The sequence below is a fragment of the Lathamus discolor genome, chromosome 2, assembly GCF_037157495.1.
Source record: "Lathamus discolor isolate bLatDis1 chromosome 2, bLatDis1.hap1, whole genome shotgun sequence".
NCBI classification, from domain to species: domain Eukaryota; kingdom Metazoa; phylum Chordata; class Aves; order Psittaciformes; family Psittacidae; genus Lathamus; species Lathamus discolor.
Window position 1 is genome coordinate 58443366 of NC_088885.1, and position 13500 is coordinate 58456865.

Below are 13500 nucleotides of genomic sequence, written 5' to 3' on the forward strand. Positions count from 1 at the left end.
ACCACTGGTCTTGACAGTGCTGCAAAATACTTTGGATTGATTTTCATTCAAAAATGGTAACTTTGTAGAATTACAGATCACATCAGAATCCCTCCACTGAAAGGCTTCTCTTTTAATGATGTTTGTAAGTGCTATTCTTAGGATTTTATTAGTATTTGCAGCTACTTCATCAGATTTAATTCTGCCTGATGTTTTTTACAAGCTCAGACATTGACAACTCCCTCTACGTGACAGATTCATCTTTGAATTGGTGTCATAACCACCGGGATGATGGGTATTCTGAATATGTTTCACCCGCTCCCAGAGAAATCTTCTTGTCATGCTCAGGGCTGCAGTCTTCTGCTCCATCGCTTCAGCCCAGAGGCCTGACTTTCAGACAAAAAAAAGAGGGACATCTCCCACCCCTTAACCCTCAACACTGCAGTCTACCTTCCTGAGATGGAGGCGTTCAAAGGTTGAGCAGAGGCTGAGCAGAGACCTGAATTCAGGTTTCCCTCTTCTTGGGTGTGTGCCCTTGAAACATGTCTCTCCTGCCAAAAGTAGCACCACCTTCCCCACCCATTTCCCCTAGAGAAATGAGTAATGGGGTTGTCTTCTCCAATGCTTTAGTTAGACATCTAAGCCTAGGGATTGGGTATTTTCCTTCTACATGTTTTATGCTTGGTATGGTAATGGCTGAATTTGAGTCTGGCTTTTCAAAACTGTGTAAAGGTCACCTAGTAACATCCGTGTTATTAAATCAGTCACTAGTGCTATATGTCTATATGATCCCAAGCATATTTTTGGAGAAAGTCAACCAGTGCTCTCCCAGACAGCTCCTCAGCACAGCTCAGTCTAGGTTCGGCACAGGTCAAAGAACAGTCCCCATTTCTGCTATGTATTAGTCCATGTCATTTTGGCAAGTAAGGAGGTGAAAAGCAGGATCTGTGGTGATAACTTGCTATTAGATGCCAGGCACCTTGTTTTGGAGGACAGTGAGTTTGCCGGGTAGTCCCATGCAGTTAACTTCCAAGCCAAAGAACATCTATGTGCTTTTAATGTAAAATACAGATATAACTTTTACAAGACTATGTCAGAAAGTTAGATTCTCCAAATCCCATCTAATCTCAGTGGTGCCAAGGTCCCACAAACCCTGGATTACAGGTGCTAGTGTTCGGAAAGCACAGCAGGATACATTGACTCAGCACAACCTCATACTTCGAATGCAAATATATGTAATCTATCACAAAGCAGCATTAGCAGAAACTGCAGCAATGCCACTTTTATAGTCTAGTGCTAAACTATTCAACAAAATGCAAAAAACCTGTGTCTCTATCACACTCTTCACTTATCTGGGGGAGAAGCTGGGGTCCCCATCTCCCCCAGGGTGGCCATGTGTCTTCTAAGATACCTTTCTCATTATCTGCTATCAAACCTTTTCCTCCTAGTTGTAATAATTAAACGTTCATTAAGGCAGGCACTGCATCCCAGACTACCACACGTACTCTTTAGTCACTGGAATGTAAAAGCAATCACAAAATTTCTCTCTCTGACCTATTTTGTGGTCATCCCTTCTAGATGCCTAATTTAATGGGTGAAAACTTGACTATATGGGGTTGAGAGGGAAGGTTGTGTGTGGTTTACGGTGGGTTTTTTGCTGTTGTCTTTCCAGTTCTGTAAATTTGACTTATAAAAGATACTTTGCAAGTCTAGTGTTGGGACTCAAAATGAAGCAGGTGCAGGGAAGGGTTATTTGAATACCAAGAGGGAAAAATTTGCCTGATTTGAGGAGAATAAGACAATTCCAGGACAGCTAAGCCAAGACTGAAAATTAATAAAATTGATGATAAAAAATATATCAAAGAAGAAAAGTCTGGCAAGCAGAAGAGTGCTCCCAAATACAGAGATGCATAATTCATTTTGTAGCTTAATTTTTCCATCCATGAGAAGGAGATTCTTCCTTAAATCCCAGTTTTACCCACTGGAATAATATCTTTGAAAGCCTTGTCCTGGGCACATCACCAGCAGTGTGACCAGCAGGTCAAGGTTGGAGATTCTCCCCCTCTACCCCACTCTGGTGAAACCACCCCTGCAGACCTGCATCTAGCTCTGGGGCCCCAACATAAGAAAGACATGGAGCTGCTGGAGAGAGTCCAGAGGATGACACTAAGATCATTCAAGGTCCAGAGAACCTCTGCTATAGAAACAGGCTGAGATCTGAGCTTGTTCAGCCTGGAGAAGAGAAGGCTCCAGGGAGAACTTAGAGCAGCTTCCAGTGCCTAAAGGGGCCAACAAGAAAGCTGGAGAGGGGCTTTTGACAAGGGCAGGTAGGGATAGAACAAGGGGGAATGGCTTTAAACTGAGAGAGGGGAGATCTGGATTAGACATTAGGAAGAAGTTCTTCCCCGTGAGGGTGGTGAGGCCCTGGCACAGGTTGCGAGGAGAAACTGTGGCTGCCGCATCTCTGGAAGTGTTCAGGGCCAGGTTGGGATGGGGCTTGGAGCAACCTGGTCTAGTGGAAGGTGTCCCTGACCATGTCAGGAACTGGATGGTCTTTAAGGCCCCTTCCAACACAAACCATTGTATGATTCTATGATTCTGTGACTGTATTTGTTCATGTCAAGGCACAGAAATGAGAAACAGAATCCAGACTTATTTAAATATCCTTTAAATGTCCTTATCTCTTAGTTTTCATCTTCACCTCCATTTAGAGGTTCCAGGTAACTACCACATCAGAAGAAGTTTTTTAATGAATCTTCCTGTGAATACATCACTTCAGAATTATAGAACTGTTTGGGTTGGAAAGGACCTTTAAAGGTCACATATTTCCAGTCCCCATGCAGTCAGCACGGACACCTTCAACTAGATCAGGTTGCTCAGAGCCATGTCTAACCTAACCTTGAATGTTTCCAGTGCTATGCCATCTGCTCTTGCTGTTCTGCAACACAAAAGGAGAATATAACTGGTCATGCTTTTGGCAATTGGCCATTTGAAGTGCACTAGTTATAATTTCCCTTTTCAGCCAGATTTTTCCCTAAAACCACCATATGCATGGCAGCACTATTATAAAACTTTTATCTCTTGTGGCTCTAATACTGATGACGGTATTGGAGCTTCATCTGCTTGCACAGGCAGAATTTACTTATGTGGCTGTCCATTTTGCCCATCTGAGGGTGCAGCACACAGCTATAAATGGATGCAAATGCTTCTTCATCTTACAGAATTCAAACACTGTAGAATGCATTAAGCTGTCTCAGAGATTTATCAAAGTGAGTAGAGACACACAACCAATCCCCTGTCCCAGACGCAATTCTTTATTATCTTCTCTTTGGTTTTGCAAATCTGGAAGAAAAAAAAAAAGCTGAAGAATACTGCAGAGGACAAAACTATAGAGTTTGCGGAGCACTGCCAGGAATTCCTTCCTTCAGAAGCCAGTTATGAATGTAAACCACTGGCAGAAAGCTCATTTCTAGCAATAACAGCTATGTCATGTTTCCTGGAACACAGGCAATGTGGAGTATCATAGGAAAAGGAAAATAAACACCGGTTCATTTTCTGAATCACCAGTCATAAATTCTCACTGAGGAAAAAAAAACATACACACACAACTCAAAGAAAGTTAATACAGTACCATAAGAGCTTTCTGACCCCCATAACTAATGCATCGAGTGGGCTAAATATCCCCTTTTCCAGGCTGGGATAGACCTATAGCACTGAGCAATTAGAATAAAATAAAGACAAACCGCATCTTCCTTCACTTTCTGAAGTATGACATGTTGTAAAGCCAGTCACTTAATGCTTTCTCTGATTTTTAATCTCAGATCTTACCACTTTAATGCTCTTTTTTTTTTTTTTTTTTTTTTTTCTCTTCTTTTTATGTTGCTTGCTTTAGAAGAAAGATGGCAAATCACATGAAACCCCATAACGGTGCCTCCCCTGGTGACTAAACTTTCATCTTCCATTTAATGTCTTTAAAAGTATTAGAAATTGATCCTGAGCTGGTGAAAACATAGCACAGGAGAAACAATGCTGATCTATGCTATCAAAGCCTCTTAAACCATGACGAGCAGATCACATCTCCCACTGCCTCTAGCACTGGGGGTACCACCAAGGTGTCAGGTACAACTCAGGTACCACCCTGAGCCATGTAGGTAGCTGGTACCAAGAAGCTTGTGGTTGACACTTCAGTGGTTCAGACTTCAGTCTCATGCTCTGCATTAGATATTGTGCTGGGGATGTGTTGTGTCAAGTCATTTCTGCTGTGTAAGACGCCCATGGAGATTTCTGTCCTGGAGAACAGGAGGATTGCCAAGATGGAATCTTTGCTGGACCAAATGGGATCAGCACAAAGATCATTCAGGCTCCCCAGTCTGTCCATGGTTTCATCCTGCCCAAGTCAGAGCAAGCCAGGCAGTGTAAACCTGGACAATTACATAGTGAATTAGACCTCTAAAACTCTCAGTTGGCTTACACTATATAAAGAGAAAAAACTCAGAATGAGGAATTCCCTAAAAAAGTTCTACCTGAAGGGTTTACTGGGGATATCACTGTAACCTGAAGCTTGGCATCTTTATGTAGTACCTGCATAACTTAACCCCAAGAGTCCTGTTTGGACCCTGTAGCTGACAAGATGCAGAGATGCAGAGAGGCTCTATGCTGCTTTTGACATCTGATGCCCTCTGAAGCTGTTCCAGCAGGCTGAAGGAGTCGTGGAGGCAGATCTATATCTCCTTCTTCAGGCAGTCTCATGGGATGGCTCTCCAGTAAGATGGCAAAAGATCAGTATCTGTATACTTCAGAGAGACAAATTGTTAGCCTTGGCAAGAGCAACAATAGAGGCTTTGAGGATATCAGTGACCAACTGCACTGAAGCATTCCTTACCACACACTTACCTTCATTATACCCCTGCTAATCACCCCTCTGCCTTTCAGCAGTGAAATGTTATCACCCTTCAGCAAGGCATCAAACTAGAGCTGCAGAGGGATAACTAACGCCGACCTGCCCTTCTCATCAACATGAAAGGGAAAAGAGTAACAGCCTGTTCGGATCTGCATTGCACTGCTGAGAAAGGATGGGAGGTAGGCATTTCAGCTTTGTGAAGTAAGGCTGTGTGGACAGGTCAGACTAGACAAAACCTCGTCAAGAGCAGGCACAGGGCAGGTCAGATGTGCCGCTTGTCTTTGTCTCTTGTCTTTGTTATTTATTGTGCTTGCTATAACTTTGAAAAAAACACAGATTCTGTCCTACAGTTTTGTGGCTTTGCAAAATGCTCCATCAAAACTGACTCCTAATGGGAAATTGGGCTTTTGTATTCTGGTTTTGCGACTTGTGAAATGCGCCTACTTCCTGGGGGAGAGGGAGGGAGAGAAGATGGGGAAAGTATTTTAACCTAACTGTAAGAGTGATACAAAATGGAAATATTTTGGTAAACATGCACAGTTGCAGTGCCTCATGGGCTTTCTTTTTCCTTGCTTCTGTTTTCCAGTTGTCAAAGAAGGCACTCAGAAATAGCATCTCTGTGAGAGTAATTGGGGAAAAGAGCCTAACTTAGTTTAAAAAGCAGCTAAATAAATTCTGGAGCAAAGTGTTTTGATATGCACTATGTTTGTGTAACTTTTCAGCCCAAATTCTTGGTTTTTATTCACCCTTATGTAAGATGAGTGCATCTGAGTATCACATATACATCATATCACACATAAACTTCATCTGTATAAGCCTGCGATTCTCCCATGTTAACTTTTACTCTGGACCTTGATGATATGTCCAATGACAATACCAACAACTCCATTATCTATTCCCGTTTTGAGTGATAGGTTGGACTAGCAGTCTTCTGAGATAATTTCCAAGAAGCATATCCTTATTTCTGTAGCTGTGCTAACTGGCATTTATCGGCTGTAAAGGAAACCCAGGGTGGCTTACTAAGATGGAGACACTGATAGTAGCAGAAGTAACTACCCATTCCATGTGTTCAAGAATTTAAAATCACTAATTTATTATTTTATCACTCAAAATTTTACTAAATCAACCATGTTTTTATTGGTGTCAGAAGTCAAAATTGATTTTAAATATCCCTAACCATTCTTACTCTGTGGTCTCCTCCTCAGCTTACTGACCTATGCTTCTCTTCTCTGATAGCTATATTCTAAACCAGATAAACAACCAATGCAAAAAACAAAAAAACGACCACAAAACCCCAAAGCCCAAACCGAAAACATTGCAATGCTTCATTTCTTGACATAAATACAAGTGAGGCTGATACATTTTTTAAACCATCACTGGTGGGACAAATTTCCATCTGCATATTCATTTCACTATCAGTAATGAAGGGAGTCTGAATATATAGGTTCTTCAAGACACACACATTTTAGAGGTTGAAGTTAAGAAGATGAATCCTGTAATAAGTATTTTCAATAAACCAAGATACTTTGTGGTTGAATCATACCCCAGTTTTATCAAGAAAAAGATCCAGAACTCATATCTAATATTCTAATTTGAGTTTCCATGCCAGTTGGAGGTGAAACTGGAGCCTGGCTAGCAGTAAGCTAATCCATTTGCTGTGTGGGCCCAGCACCATACAAAAACACTGAGAAAAGATTTTAAATCAGTCATAGAAATTAGTGTGAGATAAGGACCACTTCATACTTACTGCTTGCATGACCCCATCCTAATTTGAGAAGTAAGACACTCTAATAGTACGGGCATCACCTACTTTAGCCAAGCTGGCCTCACTGCCAGACAGTAGCCCTGTAAGTATTTAATTGGTATAGGTGTAACAAATGCTACCTTTCTCTGGCCTATAGCATTATTATGAAACAGTATTAATTAAAAGTTCACCCTCTAACTGGTATATCTAAGAGATGTTCAATTTATTGTATGTCACTTTTTTCATGTAAAACCCCAAGGCATTGAATTCTCTCCTTGATCGATTGTCTGCAGGCGAACAGTCTCACATCTGAAGGCAATGAGATTATACATTAAGGAATGGACTGTAAGTAAAACATGGTCAACTCATGATTCACCCAGCCAGACTCACCCTCCTCAGTTCTTACACTTCAGTGTTACAGAACAAGAGTCCCACTGTTTAGCATCCCCCTTAATTCTTTGGCTTTTCACTATTTATATTTCTCAGGATTTATTCCAAGGGTGGAGGTGGTGGTGTTGGTAGATGAAATTGCTCTGTTTTTCATGAACAGAAGTTTTCAATGGGTAATTTACTGCTGTATAATTAAGCTTCAGATTTTGTTTTTACTTGGAAATGTTTTTAAAAGGAAGCCAACTATCTGGTCAGATTTGTGATACGCAGTTGATGAGAAACAGAAACCCTAAACACTGATCAGAAATCCAGAAATAATTCAATAGAAAGAGGTCTCAGATTGTCTGGAAGAAGATGAGCAGAGGCTAGTATTCCCAGTAAACTTCCATCTAGTGGTTGTAAATAGCTGGTAAGAGAGAGCTCTTGTTTTGAGCAACATAGGATTGCCTGGTGTAGGCAGGGGTCTGTCTCTTTGAGTCCCTTCCTTCTGATGCAGAACTGAATTGTAAAAGGATGAGATTCATGATACAGTTATCTACAAAAATACTGAACTAATCACCTCAGGCTCCCTTTGCAATTCCTGAAGAGAGATAAGTTCCCTGGAGTAGCTCTCTCCCCAAAAGTCCAGGGAGAAATTAATGGTCATGTCCTGGACACCTTCTTAAGAAAATTACATCCCAAGTACCACATCTTGAAACCCTGTAAGTCAGTTCATATGATGACAGCTGGTTCATCCCATCTTCTGAGATGCGTTTGAGCCTTGTTGGGGTACTTATCTCCTGCAGGTGTCATTCTTTATTAAGCACAGGCAACGACTGGACAACTACTTGGAAGTAATCTATTTAGTTTAGCTGAAGTTTGGTGAGATGTACCCTACACAGAAAGATGAAGCTGCTAATTCAGGAAGGTACCTGAGCTCATGATTTCCAGCTTGGAAAGAATAATATAGCAGTCTTGTAAATGCATTCTTCTGCTCTCCATTTGCTCCTTACAGATCTTACTACTTGTTTTTTTAGGTCTACTGTAAAGCCAGCATACTGAAAGGTGTAGTTCCTTACTGTGCCCCAACAAAATGACTACAGAAAACCTAGCAGACCAGACACTGTCGTTTTCAAATCTTCATGAAGTTGTCTCTTCCTTTGGTTTTGGTGCCTTGTGAATTCCATTTACACTCTTCCCTTTCTATTTTGATGTTTTAATCAGGCATTGTCATGAATAACCTCTTTGTTATTCAAATGCAGTCATCTTCATCAGAATTTTATCTCCCATGCAGCATCTTTCCCAAAGCAAATATGAGTCTGAGTTTCATATACACTAGTTGCGAAGTAGAAAGTTCTAGTCTACCTTATGGAGATTCCTACATTTACCATGAGAAGCTAGCAGGGAAGGAAAATCACTTTGAAAGCAGGTTACTTCATACTCATACAGAGCTATTTACAGGTCTTTGAAAACTGTGGCACTTGTAAATACAGGACCTCCTGAAGGTCGGGGGGGGGGGGGGGGGAGAAGGAAGAAAATTCCTAAGAAGCATAGACAAACACCCAAAAGGTGAGTGCATCAGGGACAGCAAATATAATAATGCCAGCAAGTCACTAAAACTTTCATTTTCAAAACATGAACCATAATGATTTCTGCAATTCAACTTTTCTTAGCATTTTACTGCTTATGAATCTTAGAGACAGGCTGCTGGGCTACATGAGCCTCTTTTCTCCTGCATTTATTTCTGGAGTGTGTGCACAAGTGAGTGACTTTGGTTAGCTGGGGCTAGGACTCCTTCATAATACAAAGTCTGCCAATACATATGTATTTTCTATGGGCTGTTTCTTGGAAGAGCCCGTCAGAGACCCAGCTAAGATCCACGTCTTACTGGGTGAGTTATTGTAGAGACAAAAAGTATCTGAAATCTGCTACCCTGTCTAAAAAGACAAATGGTATGAAAGAAAGCACAGCAAAGTGACCTGACCAAGGCTAAAGAGCAGTCCAGTGATAGAGGAGCGATGGGACTCATGTCCTGAGTCAGTGTCTCAGCTGGGCACACATAGGTTGAAAGAAGCCATTTGACCATAATACAGTCCAGTAGCACAGTGTCTGGTCCCAAGACTTTATTCTTCCAAACATGGTAAAGAGCCTGGCCTTCCCCTCCAATGTGGGCCCTTGCTAAGTTCAAAAATAGCAAAGCAGGCCAGACATCTAGCTGGCAAAGCACTCATGTTCCTTACCAGGAGGCATGGGGCACCCATTTGCTAAGAGTCATCACTGTAAGGATCCTCTTTCAGAGGGTATGTCAGCACGAAGGTTTCAAGAGGCTCTCCTAGGCCACATCTTTCTCCTTAGTATCTGGGTCTTGTTGATCCTGGCACACCACCTGGGAACAGGCAAGAGGCCAGCCTAACAGATTGGCATGTGTGCAGGCAGGGAAGGAAGCTGAGCATCTGGCTTTAAACACCGGGGCTCAGATTTCTCTCTGAAGGTGTTGACAGGAAAATGCATGCCACTGCTGCAAGGACTGCTAAGGGAGTAGGATGTCTCTGAGGGATTTGTTGAGACGATTTCACTTCTGAGGTCTTTCCTTCCTGCTTTCTGATCATCACAGAGACATAAAAGACTCTGAAAGAGCAAGTCCATCTCTTGAAGCCCCACAGACTTGGCAACAGCAGAAGTTACTTCCATAAGCTCTGGAGGAGTTCGGATCTATCAAATCAACGCCACAAGCCTCAGCAAGTGCAATTCTGTGTGCTTGACACATAAAACTGGGTCTTATTGCTGGTAGCTCCCATGCCACAACTTCATTTCAGCTGTAAGGTCAACAACTGGCCACTAATGAAGAACCTGCTTGCAGTATCCTCCCTCAAACAGGGGCAGGACAAAGGAAAATATCCTAAGAAATAAGCAATTAACTGAGGTGAGGTAATGCGTTCAATGTGCCCCTTATTTCCTTGACACCTTGCACTGGATTTATCTTACCACCTTTAGCCAACTAAAGCAGGCAGACAGTTTAAGCCAGTCCTTTTGGCTCCCTCTACACTCTGGGGAGTCAAAAAGAGACCCACAGAGTTTGGATGCATCTTGCCTAAATGCAGATGAGGCAAATCATCTCCTGGAAGTGCCTGTGTCCCTTGGCTACAGATAGCTCAGATTTATCTTGGACCTCTGAGATGACTGACCCTAAGCAGGATGAATCTCACTTCATTATTACAATTCCCCTTTTCAAGGTACCAGAAAGTAATAACTTTCTCACAGCTTTTGGCAGAATTAAATTTTGTTAAACAATCTGAGACTCAGCAACGAGAGACTCTAATGGCAATTTATTATCTAGACATGGCTGTTGCAATAATTTTGCTCCTTACTGCTCTAAAAAGCTTTCCAGAGCTTCTAAAGAATGACAGAAAGGTTACTTATTTGCAAGAGCCTGGCTTCTGTAGAGGCAGCTGCTTAAATGACATCAGTATTACCAGTCACAAATTGAACCATTTGCTGCCTGTATCACCAGAAAGAGAAATGGTGGTATCTCTTTTCACTTATTAAGAACTGATGGAGGCAGAAATTGTGAAGCTGAGGGGAGAGTCCTTTATTATTATAAAAATTGCAGTGCTGTTTCCTCTAATGGGTTCATCTGTCTGAGCAACTGTTCTGTGATGAGAACAGGTCTGGTAAGAACCCAAGTAATAAAAACTATTTGTACGGAGTAACTAACATTTCGGAGGGAAAGAAAAATAAGTTTATTTGTCAATTAATGTATTTTTTTTCTGAATTCCAACTCTAAGTGTTTTTCAATGGGAGAGAAGTTGACAGGTAAACAAAGCCAAGAACATTCCTTCCTGTAAATAGGGGGAAAAAAAAAGTACAATTGATATTCTGACGACATTTTTTAAATAGTAAAAAATCTGAATGTATTACATTAAGCAAAAATTAATGTTGACAAGCATTTTATTAGATCTACTAAAAATTGTCACTGAAAGAAAGAATCTTAGATTAATGCCCTCACCATAAGATCATCTTTTCCCTCAGGAATAAGCATGATAGGAAAGGCAAACAGCATCAGTAAAATTATTCAGAATGGTGTTGGCACAGCGACAGGAGCTGTGGGCATTTTGTGGGTTTCAGAAGTGAGTCCGGATGGTCTTTGAGGTTTGCATGCATACGTAAATTGGTGAGAGTCCACAGATCTGGCTTTTCCTTCAGGGTCTCCCAGATATTTGTGGTGTAATTTTGGATATGGTCCCATACACAATCTATTCCTCAGTTTCCCCATCATTTGAGGGTCACTACACTCCCTTTCTCATGCAACTGGGAAGTTTTATAGGCTCCTGAAGGTGGTGAGAGCAGCTAGACTTGATTGATCAAGGCTCAGTGAGGACCTGCATCCAGGTCCTCATGGGTGGGGAAAGCTGTGTATTAAACCCATATCTTATCAGTGTCTACAGCAAGAGACTGAATGAGACATCCCTTCAACTATACGTGCAGGGACTCAAGGCAAAGACATGCCATGCTTAGTTTAACTACAGGACAGATTGCCCCCCAAAGACAGCCTTCTCCCCAGCTTTCCACAAAAATCACACTGGTTTCCATGAGATGTGATGCCCCAGGGAGAAGGGGCGGTAGACAGAGAAGAAACCTGCTTAATACACTAAGGCAAGGGAAATGGCATGCAAATCAGATCTGTCATCCCTTTCCTGACCCACGATGCAGAGCATACTTCTATCCAAAAGTATGTTTATACTGGAAAACAGATCCTTGTCCAGATTGCAAATATGTAGGTGAAAACATAGGAAAGAGAGCCAACAGTTCACTTCAGACCCTGATATTTGAATTATCATAGGTTTTATACCTGGGATATAAATACCTATATATGTAAGTACAAACGCACATACACACATGATTTTGCAGTCACAGATGTGAGAAGATAGCTGAAAATACTGACAACATGGCTCTCCTGCTTCCAGACCCACTTTGGTTTCAGTCCTGCACTTGAAATATCATATACATCATGCAGATGCCCCTCCAGAGCATTCACCCAGGCAGAGGCAGCTTGCAACCAGTGAATTTAATGCCAGCACCCCATCATTGCCACTGTGAGCTGAGCTCCTTCAAAGATACCCAGGTGTCTGTACTCCACTTGTCACAGCAGTTCTGCCATCTGGGTCCAGGCAAAGTCACTCTGGGTTCCCTGCTCTTGTTCAACGCTTTGAGTTGTGAGAGTTACTATCCCAAGAATAGTACCAGGTCCAAGCTGGTTATGGACCTAACTTGAGTAAGAGGAGAGTGCCAGCTATTTTCAGGCAGGGCCTAAACCCAAATTTACAGGCAGTCCCATGAGTCTCAGTCCCATGTACATGAGGTCTATGTTTGATAACAGAATCAGGGACCTAAACATAGGCTTGTCATTGAACAGCAGCTGGCTTGGATGCATGGATTGGCTCAAACAAATTTTAAGCTAGTTCCTCTGGGTCAAAAGCAGGGGTGTTGATGGACTATTAGAGCTAATGTTCACCAACACTGGGTCTTCCAGGCGACAGGTTGCTCCTGGAAGATTGTCACAGTGCTACTGCAGACAGAAAGGTTTCAGCTGAGGGATGTTTGCCACTACTTGGTTATACACCTTGTGCTTCCCATGCCTAGGTCAAGCTGTGCAACACCTTCCAGAAGGTGTATTTTGAAAGCAGGACTTCATAAACATATGTGCCCTCAGTAAAACAATTGCTTCTACTTGGCAATTCTGTATCTGGCAATGCCAAACACCTAAAAAGATTAAAATTAGAAGTAAAAAAATTATGAACAAGCCTCTGTGTGAGGGAGGCCAAAGAGAGAGCCAGCCATGTGACTTCTGCTCGATATGTGAACCTCAACACACATGCCTTGCTTGATAACTACATTTGCCTGCTGCAACCAGCACATCACCAATGCTAAGCCCTTCCTGGCTGCCAGACTGTTTTGTGGTCTTCTTTTGGGCCCATCAAGCAGGGGCAATGGGTGGGGCAGAAAGGAGAGCTTCCTTTTTCCAAGGGAAGAAGGATCTGCCCATTGTAAAACTCTAGAGACTGTGGACAGCCACAGTCGAGGATAAAGAGCTGTAGTCTGGAGGGAGTTCCTGCAGGAGTGAACTCACATGTTGTAAAGCAGCAAGTGCTTAAGGCCAGACCCCATAAATCCACCAAATTAGATGCTGGTGACATTATAGACCCATTTTGTTAGTTTTTCCAGCTGAGCTGCAGACCACAGAAAATGATTTATACTTGAAGAGCTGGGATGGTGGGGGAAGAGAAAGCAGGATGGGGGAAAGGGGGCAAAGGGTAGTGACACACAGTATTTATATTTCCAATCAATAATTTTCTTCAGGAAGGAAGAGAAAAAAAAAAGAGTAACTTGTTTTTGGTGCGAAGATAAAAAGAATAAATTGAGGGGTTATGGAGAACCAGAAAGAAAGAACTAAAAATCTTACTTCCAAGCTGCATCTGAAGTGGGGTGAGGCGCTGGTTACCCTGGAAGA

At 42.1% G+C, this 13500-nt stretch overlaps 1 protein-coding gene across 1 annotated transcript in view; it reads right to left on the reverse strand.

The window, feature by feature from the left end:
• Positions 1 to 4593: 4593 nt before the first annotated feature.
• SNAP47 (synaptosome associated protein 47) overlaps positions 4594 to 13500 on the reverse strand; it is an 84880-nt gene continuing 75973 nt past the window's right edge. Inside the window, exon 5 of the mRNA XM_065666969.1 lies at positions 4594 to 4772. Coding sequence (XP_065523041.1) covers positions 4725 to 4772 — 48 coding nt within the window. The 3' untranslated portion in view covers positions 4594 to 4724. The remainder of the gene's footprint in view (positions 4773 to 13500) is intronic.